The 13,618-nt window shown below is 49.0% G+C and overlaps 1 protein-coding gene across 1 annotated transcript; it reads left to right on the top strand.

Moving 5' to 3' along the window:
• Nucleotides 1-512: 512 nt before the first annotated feature.
• Nucleotides 513-11,778, top strand: NELFB (negative elongation factor complex member B). The gene is made up of 13 exons (XM_071453809.1): nucleotides 513-751; nucleotides 887-1,050; nucleotides 1,222-1,321; nucleotides 2,542-2,772; nucleotides 3,663-3,848; nucleotides 4,861-4,973; nucleotides 5,782-5,884; nucleotides 6,808-6,903; nucleotides 8,131-8,273; nucleotides 9,159-9,265; nucleotides 10,121-10,262; nucleotides 11,007-11,115; nucleotides 11,361-11,778. The coding sequence occupies exons 1-13, from the start codon at nucleotides 650-652 to the stop codon at nucleotides 11,496-11,498; spliced, it is 1,734 nt and encodes a 577-aa protein (XP_071309910.1). The 5' UTR covers nucleotides 513-649; the 3' UTR covers nucleotides 11,499-11,778.
• Nucleotides 11,779-13,618: the final 1,840 nt, after the last annotated feature.

Below are 13,618 nucleotides of genomic sequence, written 5' to 3'. Positions count from 1 at the left end.
AGTGTCTAAAGGGCAGTGTCAGAGCATGGACCAGACTCTGCTGGTGCCCAGCAGTGGACAAGAGGCAGCACTGACACCCAGGGAGTTCCACCCAAACACGGGGAAGAATTTCTTTCCTGTGTGGGTGACCAAGCACTGAACAGACAGCCCAGACAGGGTGTGGAGTCTCCCTCGCCGGAGATATTCCAGAACTGTCTGGACACGATCCTGTGCCCTGTGCTCTGGGATGGCCCTGCTTGGAAAGGAAGGTGGGCCCGGATGACCCTCTGTGGTCCCTTCCAACCCGAACAATTCCATCATTCTGTGATTCCATGTGCCTGACAGCGCTGTCCAAAGGCTCCTTGAGCCCCGTCCGCCCTGCCCGGCGCTCAGCCAGCCGCACCGAGCTCCTCGGGCCGGGGGGAGCCCGGGAACAGCCAGGGCAGCGCCCGCGGAACCTTGGTGCGGCGGAACCTTGGTGCTGCGGCGCGGGGCCCGCGCGCGGCGGGGGCGGGCTGGGGCGGACCGCGCGGAGCCGGGGCGGGAGCTGAGGCGGGACCGGGGCCGGGATCGGGAGCGGGATCTGAGCCGGGATCGGGAGCAGGATCTGAGCCGGGATCGGGAGCGGGATCTGAGCCAGGAGCGGCCCCGCGGGCCCGGCCAGGCCGACATGTACGCGGGGCTGCAGGAGCTGGGAGTGGCCAACGGCGAGGATCTCAAGGAGACCCTCACGAACTGCACGGAGCCGCTGAAGGCCATCGAGCAGTTCCAGGTGCGTTAGAGGCTGTGTGGGGCCGGGCTGAGCGGAGACAGGGAGCAGGGCACGGCCCCCAGTGCTGTCTGGGCTTTTCCTGGCTTTATTTGCTATCCCGAGTGCCGCTGTCAGTTGCCTCTGGCTGTGTTGCAGACGGAGAACGGGGTGCTGCTGCCCTCGCTGCAGTATGCCCTGCCCTTCCTGGACCTGCACGGCACCCCCCGGCTCGAGTTCCACCAGTCCGTGTTCGATGAGCTGCGGGAGAAGCTGCTGGAGAGAGTGTCTGCCATCGCTTTGGAGGGGAAGGTCGAGGAGAGGTTTGTCAGCAGCGTCCTTGGTTCCTTGGAGTGAGCTGGGAGTTCTGTGTGAAAGTGCCGTGCATGGGTGACTTCTCTAAAGGTTCCTCAGGGCTCCAGTGGCTTTCAGGTGGCCACTTTGTTCCTTTACTGCTGCATGGTACCTAGTGTGGTGTTTTTCCATGATTTCAGATACAAGAAGCTGGAAGATCTCCTAGAGAAGAGCTTTTCCCTGGTCAAGATGCCCTCGATACAGCCCGTGGTCATGTGTGTCATGAAGCACTTGCCCAAGGTGGGAGCACTGCTCTGCTTGGCCTGGTGTGACGTGGTGTGGCACTGGTGTGACATCTCTGGTGTGCCTCTGGCAGGTGGGCTCTGCTCCCTCTGCACCTTCTGCACATGTGTTGTTCAGTGTCAGGGACTGACTGAGGATTCAGTACATTCTTGTGTCTGCTAATAGCTCAGTGGACTAATTCAAAAAACATTTCACATTTTCATAATCAGACAAGACTATTTCCCTATTTCCTTCAATCCATGCAGCTTCCTAAAAAGCCAGGTTTGCTGATAGGTGAATTTTTCCACAGCTGTTTTACAAATCTCTGACAAGTGGAAGGTAAGACTTGAAGAGTGCAATTAAAAGTAGGCAGGAGGGAGAATCAGATCTGTGAAACAAAAATCTTTAGGAGTGTCCTTACTAAAAGCATCATGTTGCACTCAAGGTAATGGACTCAAAACGCTGCTGGAACTTCAGTAAATTACTGAGTTTGAATATCACCTCAAATCTCAGCACTGGAGATTTAAAGTAGATCTTTTTTTCTTCCTTGAAAGAATTAATGGTTTGTGATTTGGTTGTTGAAGTCTCTTAGGGCTGCTCTACTGCTACACCAGGTGGGTGAATGCCCAGGCTGCCTGAGGTGGGGATCAGGGCATGGAGAGGATTGTCCTGCTCTGCTCTGTGCTGGGGCAGCCTCACCTTGAGTCCTGGGGCTGCTTGGGCACAAGACAAAAAAACATCCAAAGCTATTGGAAAATGCTAAAAGGATGGGGAAGGGTCTGGAGGGGCTGTGAGGAGCAGCTGAGGGTTCTGGGGTTGTTCAGCCGAGCAGAGTGAGGGCAGAGCTCCCCGGGGCTGCAGCTCCTCCCGAGGGGCAGCTCCCATCTCTGCTCTGGGCCAGGGACAGGAGCCAGGGCACGGCTGGGGCTGGGCCAGGGCAGCTCAGGCTGAGCTCAGGGCAAGGTTCTTCCCCCAGAGGGTGCTGGCACTGCCCAGGCTCCCCAGGGAATGGGCACGGCCCCGAGGCTGCCAGAGCTCCAGGAGCCTTTGGGCAGCGCTGCCAGGGATGCCCAGGCTGGGGTTGCTGGGGGCTCTGGGCAGGGACAGGGGCTGGGCTGGGGGATCCTGGGGGGTCCCTCCCAGCTGAGGAGGGTCTGTGATTCCATGGTTTGGATGGTTACATGGGCAGGCAGGCAGGTGAGGTGCTGCTCACTGTGTAACTGCTCTGGGGATTGCAGGTCCCTGAGAAGAAGCTGAAGCTGGTGATGGCTGATAAGGACCTGTACAAGGCCTGTGCTGTGGAGGTGAAGAGGCAGATCTGGCAGGACAACCAGGCTCTCTTTGGGGATGAGGTGTCACCCCTGCTGAAGCAATACATCCTGGAGAAGGAGAACATTCTCTTCAGCAATGATATTTCCTTCTTGCAAAATTTCTTCAGTCCATCTCCCAAAACAAGACGTCAAGGAGAGGTAAGGACACAGTGTGTGTGAGGGGAATTTATCAGCTTTCAATCAACCATCACATAACCTGGGCTGGTTTCTTCTGCCCACCTTCACTGCTGAAGTTGTTTAGCTGGACAAACTCTTTGCAAGGAACACCAGGCCATTTTCTCCTACACATCTTGATGAAAACAGCAGGAATTATTTTAGTTGTTGTGTAATAAATGATGAGTATTCTAAGCTGTTTATGCACTTCAAAAAAAGAAAGGGCAGATTTTTTTCTCTGTTGGTCAGTCTGGTTTTAATTCACTTCAGCTGTTCTTAAGGTTGAGCATCTCTTACCACATCAGTTTGAGTATGCTGATATGTTAAATTTGCTTTCTTGGGAACTTTTTTAGTGGACATAGCTTAACTGAAGTTGCCTTTATTTTTTTTAAGGATGTAGAAAGTTGTAGTTAATTGGCATCCAGAAAAGTTGAATTAAATTAAGGCAGTATAAAGCTTTAATTTCAGAGGGGGCAGCACATCTGTTACATGAGGGGTTGTTTTAGGCCTGTTTTGCTTTCAGAATCATTTGGTGTAGGTGCCCTGGTGCAATTTACTCCAGGTTTGCACTGCAGAGCAGGACACTCAGCACCACACCTCCACTTGGTCACTCCCCTGAGGGATGGGGGGAGAATCAGAAGGGTAGAAAAAAGAAATTAGTTGAGACAAAACCAGGTTGTGGTTGTTGAAGATTTGGTGAATGTCTCGAACAAATGCTCTTGGAAAACTTGGGGTAAACAGTTCCTCTTCAGGACCTCATGTCCCTGCAGATGTTTCAATCTTGGTAAATCACCTTAGATAATGAATTTACATTTGTGTGTGTGTAGAATGAGAGCACCTCGTGGTGCTGAGCCCACGTTTCCCCCTGAGCTCAGGTGGTGCAGAAGCTGACGCAGATGATCGGGAAGAACGTGAAGCTCTATGACATGGTGCTGCAGTTCCTCAGGACGCTGTTCCTGCGCACCAGGAACGTCCACTACTGCACGCTCAGGGCCGAGCTCCTCATGTCCCTGCACGACCTGGAGATCAGTGAGATCTGCACTGTTGATCCCTGCCACAAGGTACCAGTCGTGTGGGGCACATGGGGGTATTTGTGGAGAATTTGCTGGAAAAAGCCCTGAGAAGATGAGTCCTTTCTGTAAAGAGAGTTCAGACCTTGGACCTAAATGTCATCTTATATTCCTCAGACCTTTGGGTGAAAACTTCATCTTGGTTAACCAGCAGTTTGCTTTCATTTCATAGTCCATGCATCATTCAAATTTAGGGTACTTTGGCAGTGTTAAAAGCGATGTCTAATCTGACATCTATTCTATGTGGATACTGCAAAAATAATAAAAATCATCAGCTGGCTCCAGGTTCTTACTCCAGGCTTCCCTCCCAGTTGTAGATTTGCTCTATCTGTCAGTAAACTGTGTGTGTAACAGTAAATACTTTGAATATTAAATGAAAACAGGAAACATGAATGAAACCATGAAAATGAAAGCATGAAACTATTCAAATATTGGGAAGTGACAGATGTGGTAATGTCACAGCAGGATCTTGTTACTGGCCCCTTGTTTGTGGTAGCATCACTCTGACCTGGAACAAGGCCTTTTCTCTGAGGTAGTTGTTAAGTTTTACATGTATTCTGCTTAAAAAATAGTTCAGTAATACAGCTCTAAAGAAGGAGCACCTCCACTGTCAATATTCCTTTATTTAGAGAGTGGGAGTGCTATTGCAATGGCCAAAATAAACCACATTTTTTGTTTCTAAGTAATGCTGCTTCTTTCTCAGTCTCCTGCTTGTGTAAATCTACAGGTGTGCAGGGCACTGGTGGATTTAATAAATGCCTGCTCCTTAATTGCCAGGGAATGCCTTCCCTGGAAGTGGAGAAAGTGACCCCAGGTTAACTTCCCTGGGCATTCCTAATCTGCTTTTGGGGTGTTTGTCACGAGTGTGGTGCTGTGCCTAGGTGCACTAATGAAGCATCTCAACTGCAGATATTTTGAGGTCATTCTGAGCCTGTTTTCTCTGACATCATGTGTTCTGTTGCTGGTTGAATGAGTTCATAAAGCTCCCTGCATTTGCTGGCAGTTCACCTGGTGCCTCGATGCCTGCATTCGGGAGAAGTTCGTGGACAACAAGAGAGCTCGGGAATTGCAAGGATTCCTGGATGGGGTGAAGAAAGGACAAGAACAAGTGTTGGGGTAAGGCACTTGGGCTGTTCATTGGGAAAGTGACACTGGCTGCCTGGCACTCACAGCATCTGACAGCTGTTCGTTCTTCCCTAAAGCCAGCAAACCTCCACAGCCCCTCTGTGCAGTCACATCCCAAACATCCCTCAGTGTGCTGGGGCATAGCCAAGCACATCCTGGTGGCAGAGCTTGCACTGCTTCACTTGCCACCCTTGAGTCTCCCCTGTGGCCTCATAACAAAATTCATTAGCCTTTCTTAAGGAGTCAGAATAACTTATGATGAATGACTTCTCTGGCTTTAAACCCAGAGAAAATGGGCTGCTGATGTTTGTCAGTTGAAGTACTTCATTAGCTTCAAATGACAACCCTGCTGTGATCTGGTACACTTATATTTCTGCAAGGTTGCCCTCACAGTATTTTATTTAGCTGGTACTTTCAGATTTTGTCAATTGGTATTTTAAACTATTTAAGAATTCACTTTTACTTGTTGTTTTTCAAAAGCCTCTGAGACCTTTCTGTCCTCAGCACTCTGGAGATGGCTAAAACCTGCCAGCTCAAAGAGCTGGGGCCACCAGAGCTCCACTGTCTGTGGGCTGTCTCCCAGCTGACCTTCAGCTGGCTGTGGGGGATTTTGTGCTTGATCTCAGTGCAGAAGACTTTCAGCAGTTGTTATTTCTGCTCTTTCACATCAAAACCACCATAAGTGTTTTTTCTTTACAAGGCAGGACAAGGTTCTTCAGGTGCACACAGCTGGGTTTGGACCTGTACAATGGGGTTGTTGGTTGTGTATGACAAGTGTTTGGTTTTTACTTCTTCTCAGGGACTTGTCAATGATCCTGTGTGATCCCTTTGCCATTAACACCTTAGCCTTGAGCACCATAAGGCACCTGCAAGACCTGGTTGGGCAGGACACCTTACCCAGGGTAAGCATTGCAGCTTGTGTAGCTAACCTGGGCTGTGCTCTGGGCTGACTGACAGCCCTCAGGGAAGGACTGGCACCATCCAAGTCTCATTAAGTTCTCAAATGTGGCAATTGGAACAAGGGAAACATGACTCCTGTCCATTTGCAGCACCTGCTGCAGAGCTCTGCAGGAGCTCTTTGGACATGGTGGGCATGTTGGAACTCTCCAAACTGACCATGAATTCTTTGCATGGCTCATTCTGGCTGGCAGCTGTGCAAATCCAGAATAATGTGTAGAATCTGTGCCTCCCTGCTTTGTCCCTCCATCAGTTTGTCTGACAGCAGCACCTTCCTCCTGCCACAGTGAATGCCATGGGTTTGTTTGCACAGCTCTGGTCTGGTGGCTGAGATAAAACACAGCTCCTGCAAGTGCAGTCTGCAGGAGGTGCTGAAGGGTTAAAGAAGGGCACCCTGACAGGTGTCTGAGCAATGGGAGCCACTTGCTGTTTTATCCCTGAGCTGTTAAATGTTCTTGCATGGAGCAACTTCCTTGTGACAGTTTAAGACTGAAAGTTGTTTGGGTTTCAGGACACAAACAATCCATTCTTACACACCCTTTCTCTCCTTTCTTCTGCTGAGATGACTTGGGTTATCCTCTCACACATTATATTCCAGTGCACTAATTGGCCTGGACACATTTCAAAAAGATGTGCTCAAACTTCCTGGTGCATTATAAATTTACAAACCCTCCCCAAACCCTGAGGTGTGGCAGTTATTTGATGCCCATTTGAGGATCAGTTTTCAATTAACTTGAACTGAATGCCTTTAGCAGTCTTGGACAAAGCTGCTAATCCAGAACAGCTTTGAATATAAACCACTTCTTCCAAATAAATATCTCATGTGAAGATCAAAATAGCTGTTGTTCTTCTTCCCTTAAAATTGGAGGAAAGCCCGGATCTGCTGCTGCTCCTTAGGATGCTGTCTCTGGGACAGGGGGCCTGGGACATGATTGACAGCCAAGTCTTCAAGGAACCAAAAATGGTGAGCCCTTTTGATGTTAAGAATTTAACACAATTCATCAAATTTAGACTTGTTTATTATTTTATTGCATTTCTGATTAAACATTTGTTCTCCAAATGTCTCATCAAAGCTTTCTTGGGGAAAAACAGTGGTCACAGAGCAGCTGATCTGGACATGCTGAGAGCTTCCATTACCCACCTTTTTATTTCCATGGGTGCCTGGTCCTTACTGTTGTAAAATCAGCCTGTACCTCTGTTAAATACTCCACTGGTTGCTCATTGCTCTCTCATTTTTCCTGGAGTCTTGCACACAACTGATGTATTTGTAGAACATGTCTTGCACGAGGAAAGCAGGATTTCCAGGACTGGTCTCAAACTCTGGTAGCAGTTCAGAAGCTTTTCATTGACAAGAAGAATGTTTTTTCCCTCCCAGCTCTCTGTTACAGCAGTTTAATGTAATGCCACATTGAGCTGTAATCTTTCCATGCTTTGGAAATCCTTTCCCAGTGTTACAGGAATCCCTGGTGTAGCTCAGCTGAGGGCAGGAGGGCCAACCCTGGTGTTGCACAGCAGGGCTGTTCCTCAGGAGGAATTTGCTGTTTCTGTTCTGAACTATAAAGCAGTAAATGTTTTATAAACATCTAGAGGCACATTTGAAGTCTCTAAAATGCATCCACTCCTGGCTGCTTGGATGTTTAAATTCACCCAGGGAGGGTGTGCATAACACTGGGACTGTAGCAGTGAGAGGGACCAGTAATTCTGAAGGTAGTGCTGTCATTTGTGCTCTCTCATGAACCTATAAGGGAAAATGCTCAGTTTCTTTCCAAAGGGAGTCTCTGAATCAGGCTTTAAAATCTGATTTCTTTGTGGTTGTGTTACCACAAATAAGCCTGGGCCATGCTGGGAGTCAGTGATTGTTGACATCAGCAGTTTGATGTCATCCTGAACACATCCCATGCCTGAGCAATGCTGGGAAGGGCCTCTCAGAAGAAATGGAACACAATTGTCCAAAGAAAGGGTTTGAGCAGGAGTGTTCCTATAGTGAGATGAAGCAGAGTTTTCCTAGTTACCATGGAACATGTTGAAGTGAATTATTCAGGAATTTTGACTGAACTGGATGTCTGTAAGCTGGTTTTCCTCACAGTAGGATGAGGCTCCTCACACTGCCTTGCACTTCAGGACCATCAGGTGGCCTGAAGTAACTGATGATGGCTTTGTTCTCTTCCCTTTATCCTTCCCTCCCTCGCAGGAAGCCGAGCTGATCACCAGGTTCCTGCCGCTGCTGATGTCCTTTGTGGTGGATGACCACACCTTCACAGTGGATCAGAAGCTGCCCTCGGAGGAGAAGGGACCAATCCCCTATCCCAGCGCCATTCCCGAGGCTTTCACCAAGTACGTGCCTGGCCCCACCCCCTGCAGGGTGTGGCACCAAGGCAGCAGGGAGCCAGCCAGACCTGGCAGGGGAAAACTGCCTGTGCTAAAGGCAGGGCTTCCTGGGATGGGATTCACTGCTAATTCATCGAGTTTGAACCTGCCCTTTAACAAACCAGCTTTCCCTTGTGCTCCCTCAAATAAAATTTATCTACATGAAGTACTATTTCCTCTAATGGACCATTCTGTCATTGACTATCAGAGTATTTGGTGTTTCTGTTCAGCTTCCCAGGCAGTGGATGCTGAGTTTGGGGGGATATTTGGGTACAGCTGGGTGAGTGCTCATGTTGAAGAGCACTATTGGAAATCATAAAGTTTTGGCATTTTTGACACCCACACTCTCTCTGTTGATAACCTGTCACTCCAGGGACATCAGAAAGATAATTAAAACCTCTGTGTGCTCTGCTGTGTTCAGATCTTCCACTGATTTCTAGCACAACTCTTGTCTGTGTGCCAGAATCTGGGATACTGGGTCCTGGTAGTTGTGCTCTCCTCTGTCACAGTGTTATGTTTGACTTTTGGGAGACTAAAACATTGGATTTTGTATAATTTTTGAGTATTTGAGCTTCTTCTAAAGCCCATTTTGAACAGCACTTTAATCAGGAATGCATTATAAATGTTGACAGTTCAACACAGCTGTTTGCTGAATGTTCAGTTTTTCTGGAGTGTGGTAGTGAACACAGGGATGATCCATCTGCTCACTCACTGAGTAGCTGCTCTTCAGTGGGTTTGAGATTAGCCACTGCTGTACCTGCTTGATAACCATCCCAAAAGTACTTTAAACCTCTTAAAAATTAAAAAAAATACTGCTTGATTGAGGAATAAACTTTGCTTGTGCCATAACAGGTTCCTGCAGGAGAACAGAATAGCTTGTGAGATTGGGCTCTATTACATCCTTCACATCACCAAACAGAGGAACAAGAATGCTTTTCTGAGGCTCCTGCCAGCACTTGGTAAGTTTTTGTCTCATCTTCTGTTTGCCTTGTATTGGACACCCAGGAGGCCACTAAACCTGGAGTGACAGGGATGTCACACCAGGGACATGATGTTCTTCTGCCTTTGGTTCTTCTGTGACTTAATTGTGAGTCCTTGCAGGAGTGTTTGGGTTCTGCTGATGTGAGAGTTTAGGGGCAGTGCTGAGGTCAGTGGTTCTTTACATCAAGGCCTCCATTAACAATGAGATCATTTGAGAATGAATCTGAAGGATAACAGAGCAGGTGCCCCAATTCTGCTGCTGCCCACAGTGACTGCAGGTGGCCAGAAGTTGCTGGGACTTGCCTTTGTGTGGTGGAAAAACTGGTAACAAAATAAGACTGAACACAGCCTTAATTTTTTCACCAGTATTATCTTGTTCACTGACTCTGGGATGAGTTGCAGGAGAGCTCTGGAGCAATCTGCTCCTAATCTTGTATGTCTGAAGGATCAAAGCCACCTGCCTGGGCTGCCTGTTACCAAAGGAAATGAGAAAAAAATGGCTGAAAGGAAGTAGGCTTACATTAGATACTGGGAGGAAATTCTTCCTTCTGAGAATGGTGAGGCCCTGGCACAGGGTGCCCAGAGCAGCTGGGGCTGCCCCTGGATCCCTGGCAGTGCCCAAGGCCAGGCTGGACAGGGCTGGGAGCAGCCTGGGACAGTGGGAGGTGTCCCTGACAATGCCTGGGGGTAGCACTGGATGGGTTTTAAGGTCCTTTCCAACCCAAACCATTCCATGATGAAACCTCACTGCAGGATTTTCAGCATGAACAGGAGCTGTGTGGACAGGTGTTGGCACATCCTTGTCACTCTGTGTCTCTTGCCATGTTTTGTAGTTGAGACATTCAGTGACTTGGCCTTCAGTGACATTTTCCTGCACCTGCTCACTGGTAACCTCACCCTGCTCAGTGATGAGTTTGCACTTGAGGAGTTCTGCACCAGTCTCTTTGATGGCTTCTTCCTCACTGCCTGCTCCAGGTAAAGCAGATTTTTCTCACTGGAGAGAGGGAGTTTACAGAATGCCTGACAGAGCTTTTACTGCTCTGAGCAATAGTTTAGTAGTTCATCAAATTCTTCTTCACAGGCAGCAGAAATATCAGCCTGATGCTGATATTTTCCTTTAAGGAAAGGTGCATGTTTTGGGGTGAAGTTTTTATCAGCCAAATGGATATGTCTTGACTGTGAATTATTATCTAAACTGCTATTCACTATCCCTAAGGTGGAGTTGCAAAGGAGAATATCCTTCAGGCTTTGCAGTAATTCTGGCTATGCAGAGTTAACTTCAGCTCTTTGCAGTATCAGCAGTGTGCAAAAATCTGTTGTTACCTCTGGTCACTCACTCTGGTTTAGCTGGTGGCCTGCAGGCAAGTTCAGCCTCCAGAAAGCTTCCCTGAAAGTGGCTGAAATTCCTGCTGGAGCATAGCAACATCTGCTGCTGCTTCTGCTGCTCCCTCCACACTCCCTGTGCTTAAAATCTCCCCCTCCCTCCTCATGGTTCTGCAGGTAATCCACTGCTGTTGAACAATTCCTTGAATCCTTGAAGGTCTAAGGCAGTGATAGTGCTTACACTAAGTTAGCCCCTTCCAGAAGCTGCAATTTTCAGGGGTTTTGGGATAATTATAATGAAGTCTGTGGTGGGTTGAATTATTCTGTTGCTCTGGCTTCCTTGTTCTCAAGATGTTTGTTTGTCTTGGTTACTGTGCTTTCAAATGGCTCTTGCAGGAAGGAGAACGTGCACAGACATGTGCTCAGGCTGCTGCTGCATCTGCATCACAAAGTGGCCCCAGCCAAACTGGAGTCTCTGCAGAAAGCTTTGGAGCCCACCAAGCAGGTAGGAAGGGAAGCAGGAGAAGGGGAATTCTGATTGCAAGTGAAAGCAGCTGCCTTGCCAGCACTGTTTAATGGAACACCAGCTCTGCTTTCCAAGGCTACCAAGCTGTGGCCTAATTAATTACATTGTGGCTTCCTCCTGCTGTGTTGGTTTGTGTTAAACACACAGGGTGAAGCACACTTGGTGCCCTGGCTAGAATGGAGTGTGACTGTCCTGTTTCCCTGTCCCTGATTGTCACCCTGCAGAGTGGGGAAGCTGTGAAGGAGCTTTACAACCAGCTCAGTGAGAAACTGGAGCTGCGCAAGCCCAGCCCAGCTGAAGTGACTGAGACTCCCTCCATGGAGCTGCCCCTGCCCACCGTGCCCACCCCAGCCTCACGCTGAGCTGGGCTGCAGGGCAGGCCTGAGGGGAGAGGAGCTGAGCCTCTGCTGCCTTCTGGGTGTCTGTGCCCACGTGGTGGAGACAAAAACAAAGCCACTGAAGCTCCTTCAGGATTCGCTGCAGTTCACCCAACTCACTGACTCTGGCTGGTTAGAAAACTGTATGCAGTGCATTGCAAGGTTTACTTTTCTTAAAGATAGCTGAGTGTCTTCTTGTAGATCCACTTGAAATCTGACTGTACATTTTTAAAAGAAAAAAAGAAAATGCATATTTTTAAGCTTAGCATCCTGTGTTTTTAACCTCTGCTCAGTGAGTGTGGAGCCCCGTGTGGCTGAGCAGGTGGTGTGGGCTCTTGGGGCTGATCATGGCTTCCTTTGGCCTTGGTCTGCCCCTTGGGGGTCTCTGGACAAGATGCTCAAGAGGAGGAAGACTCAGAGGAGATGAGCTCCACTGAAGCCAGTTCCTGTTTGAACAGTTCCTGTTTGAGGTTCCAGCTCGTGTGGCACATGGTGAGATGTGCTGCACTCTGAGAGGTGTCCAGTGCTGCCACCAACCTGGGCAGCAGTCAACAGCCTCTTCTAAGATGGACTTCCACAAAGAGAGCCAGAAATTGAACCAGTCTCTCCCCTTTCCTCCCAGCTTTTCTCCAAAGGAGTAGCTTGAGGTGAGTCCTGGAGCCAGTTACAAAGAGCAAGGCTGGGATGTTCTCAGTGACAGTAGGGCTTGAGTGTAGGTGCAGTGAGATTCAGTTTGTGAAAAAACAGAATCATAGAAATTTCCTGGGTTGGAAGGGACCTTTCACATCACCCAGTGCCACCCCTGCCATGGCAGGGACACCTCCCACTGTCCCAGGTGCTCCCAGCCCTGTCCAGCCTGGCCTTGGGCACTGCCAGGGATCCAGGGCCTGCCAGGGCCTGCCCACCCTCAGAAGGAACAATTCCTTCCCAAAATCCCATCCAGCACTGCTCTCTGGCAGTGGGAGCCATTCCCTGGGTCCTGGCACTCCAGGCCTTGTAAAGAGTCTCTCCACCTTCCTTGAAGGCTCCCTGCAGGCCCTGGAAGGTTGCAGTTGGGTCACCCAGAGCTCCCCTCCTCCAGGCTGGCAGGCCTGTCCTTCAAGGCTCACTTGTGTCACTGTTTCTGTTCCACTTCTGCTTTTGTTTCTGCCTCAGCTGGAGTGTGCAGGGACCTGTTCAGTGCCCAACCACCCTCTGAGGAAAGAACCTTGTCCTGATACCCAACCTAAATCCTCCTTCCTTCTTTCCCCCCCATCAGCTCTTGTTTCCTGGGACTCAAGCTCTGAGTGCCAAGTCATGCTCAGGAGACTCCTGTGTTTCCTGAAGCTGTGTCCAAAACACCCAAACAAACACAGGAGTTAAGTGGAGGGGTGGAGCTCCCTCCTGCTCTGGATGTTTTTCTTCCTCCTGAGCTCAGAAATGCTGTGTGAGGGCAGTGACACCCTCCCTTCACCACCTTGGTGCTTTGTTTCTGCTTTGGTGCAGGAAGGAGATACCCTGTGGGGGAGCAGGAAAGGTGGGAGATGTTTGTGGTTGACACAGGGGCACTGTCCTGTACCCCACATTTCCTGTGTTCCTCTTGTCTCCACTGCAGCTCCCGGGGTCAGAGCTGCCTTTGGGAGCCTCTCAGCAGTTCTGGTACTGGATTTGTTGGAAACAGCACCTGTGGAACAATTTCCTGATACTGGATTTGTTGGAAACAGCACCTGTGGAACAATTTCCTGATACTGGATTTGTTGGAAACAGCACCTGGATGTAACAATTGGGTCTTTCCTGCAGAGTTTTGGTTTCAAACTGTTTAAACTGTCCTGGTAACTTAGACCAAACAACATCCCATCCTGCTGCCAAACCTTGGCCATGAACCTGCTCAGGCCTGTGCTCTGCTCAGACTTTGAGGTTATTTTAGGATTGTTTTGGGGATTCTCTTGGTCACTTCAGGTTTCCCATATCCCAAGGCTGATGTGGTGCTCTCTTGCAGCAGGAATTTGTCATCCAGGATGATTATTTTTTTTACTGCTTGGTACAAAGGCCTGTACCTGCAGAACTGTCACACACACAATTTTTCTCAGTTTTTTATATCCATGATTTTTCTCAGTTTTTTATAT

The sequence above is a fragment of the Agelaius tricolor genome, unplaced genomic scaffold (genome assembly GCF_023055355.1).
Source record: "Agelaius tricolor isolate 1412-34295 unplaced genomic scaffold, bAgeTri1.0.p SCAF_37, whole genome shotgun sequence".
Taxonomy (NCBI): domain Eukaryota; kingdom Metazoa; phylum Chordata; class Aves; order Passeriformes; family Icteridae; genus Agelaius; species Agelaius tricolor.
This window is presented reverse-complemented; position numbering and strand designations above follow the sequence as displayed.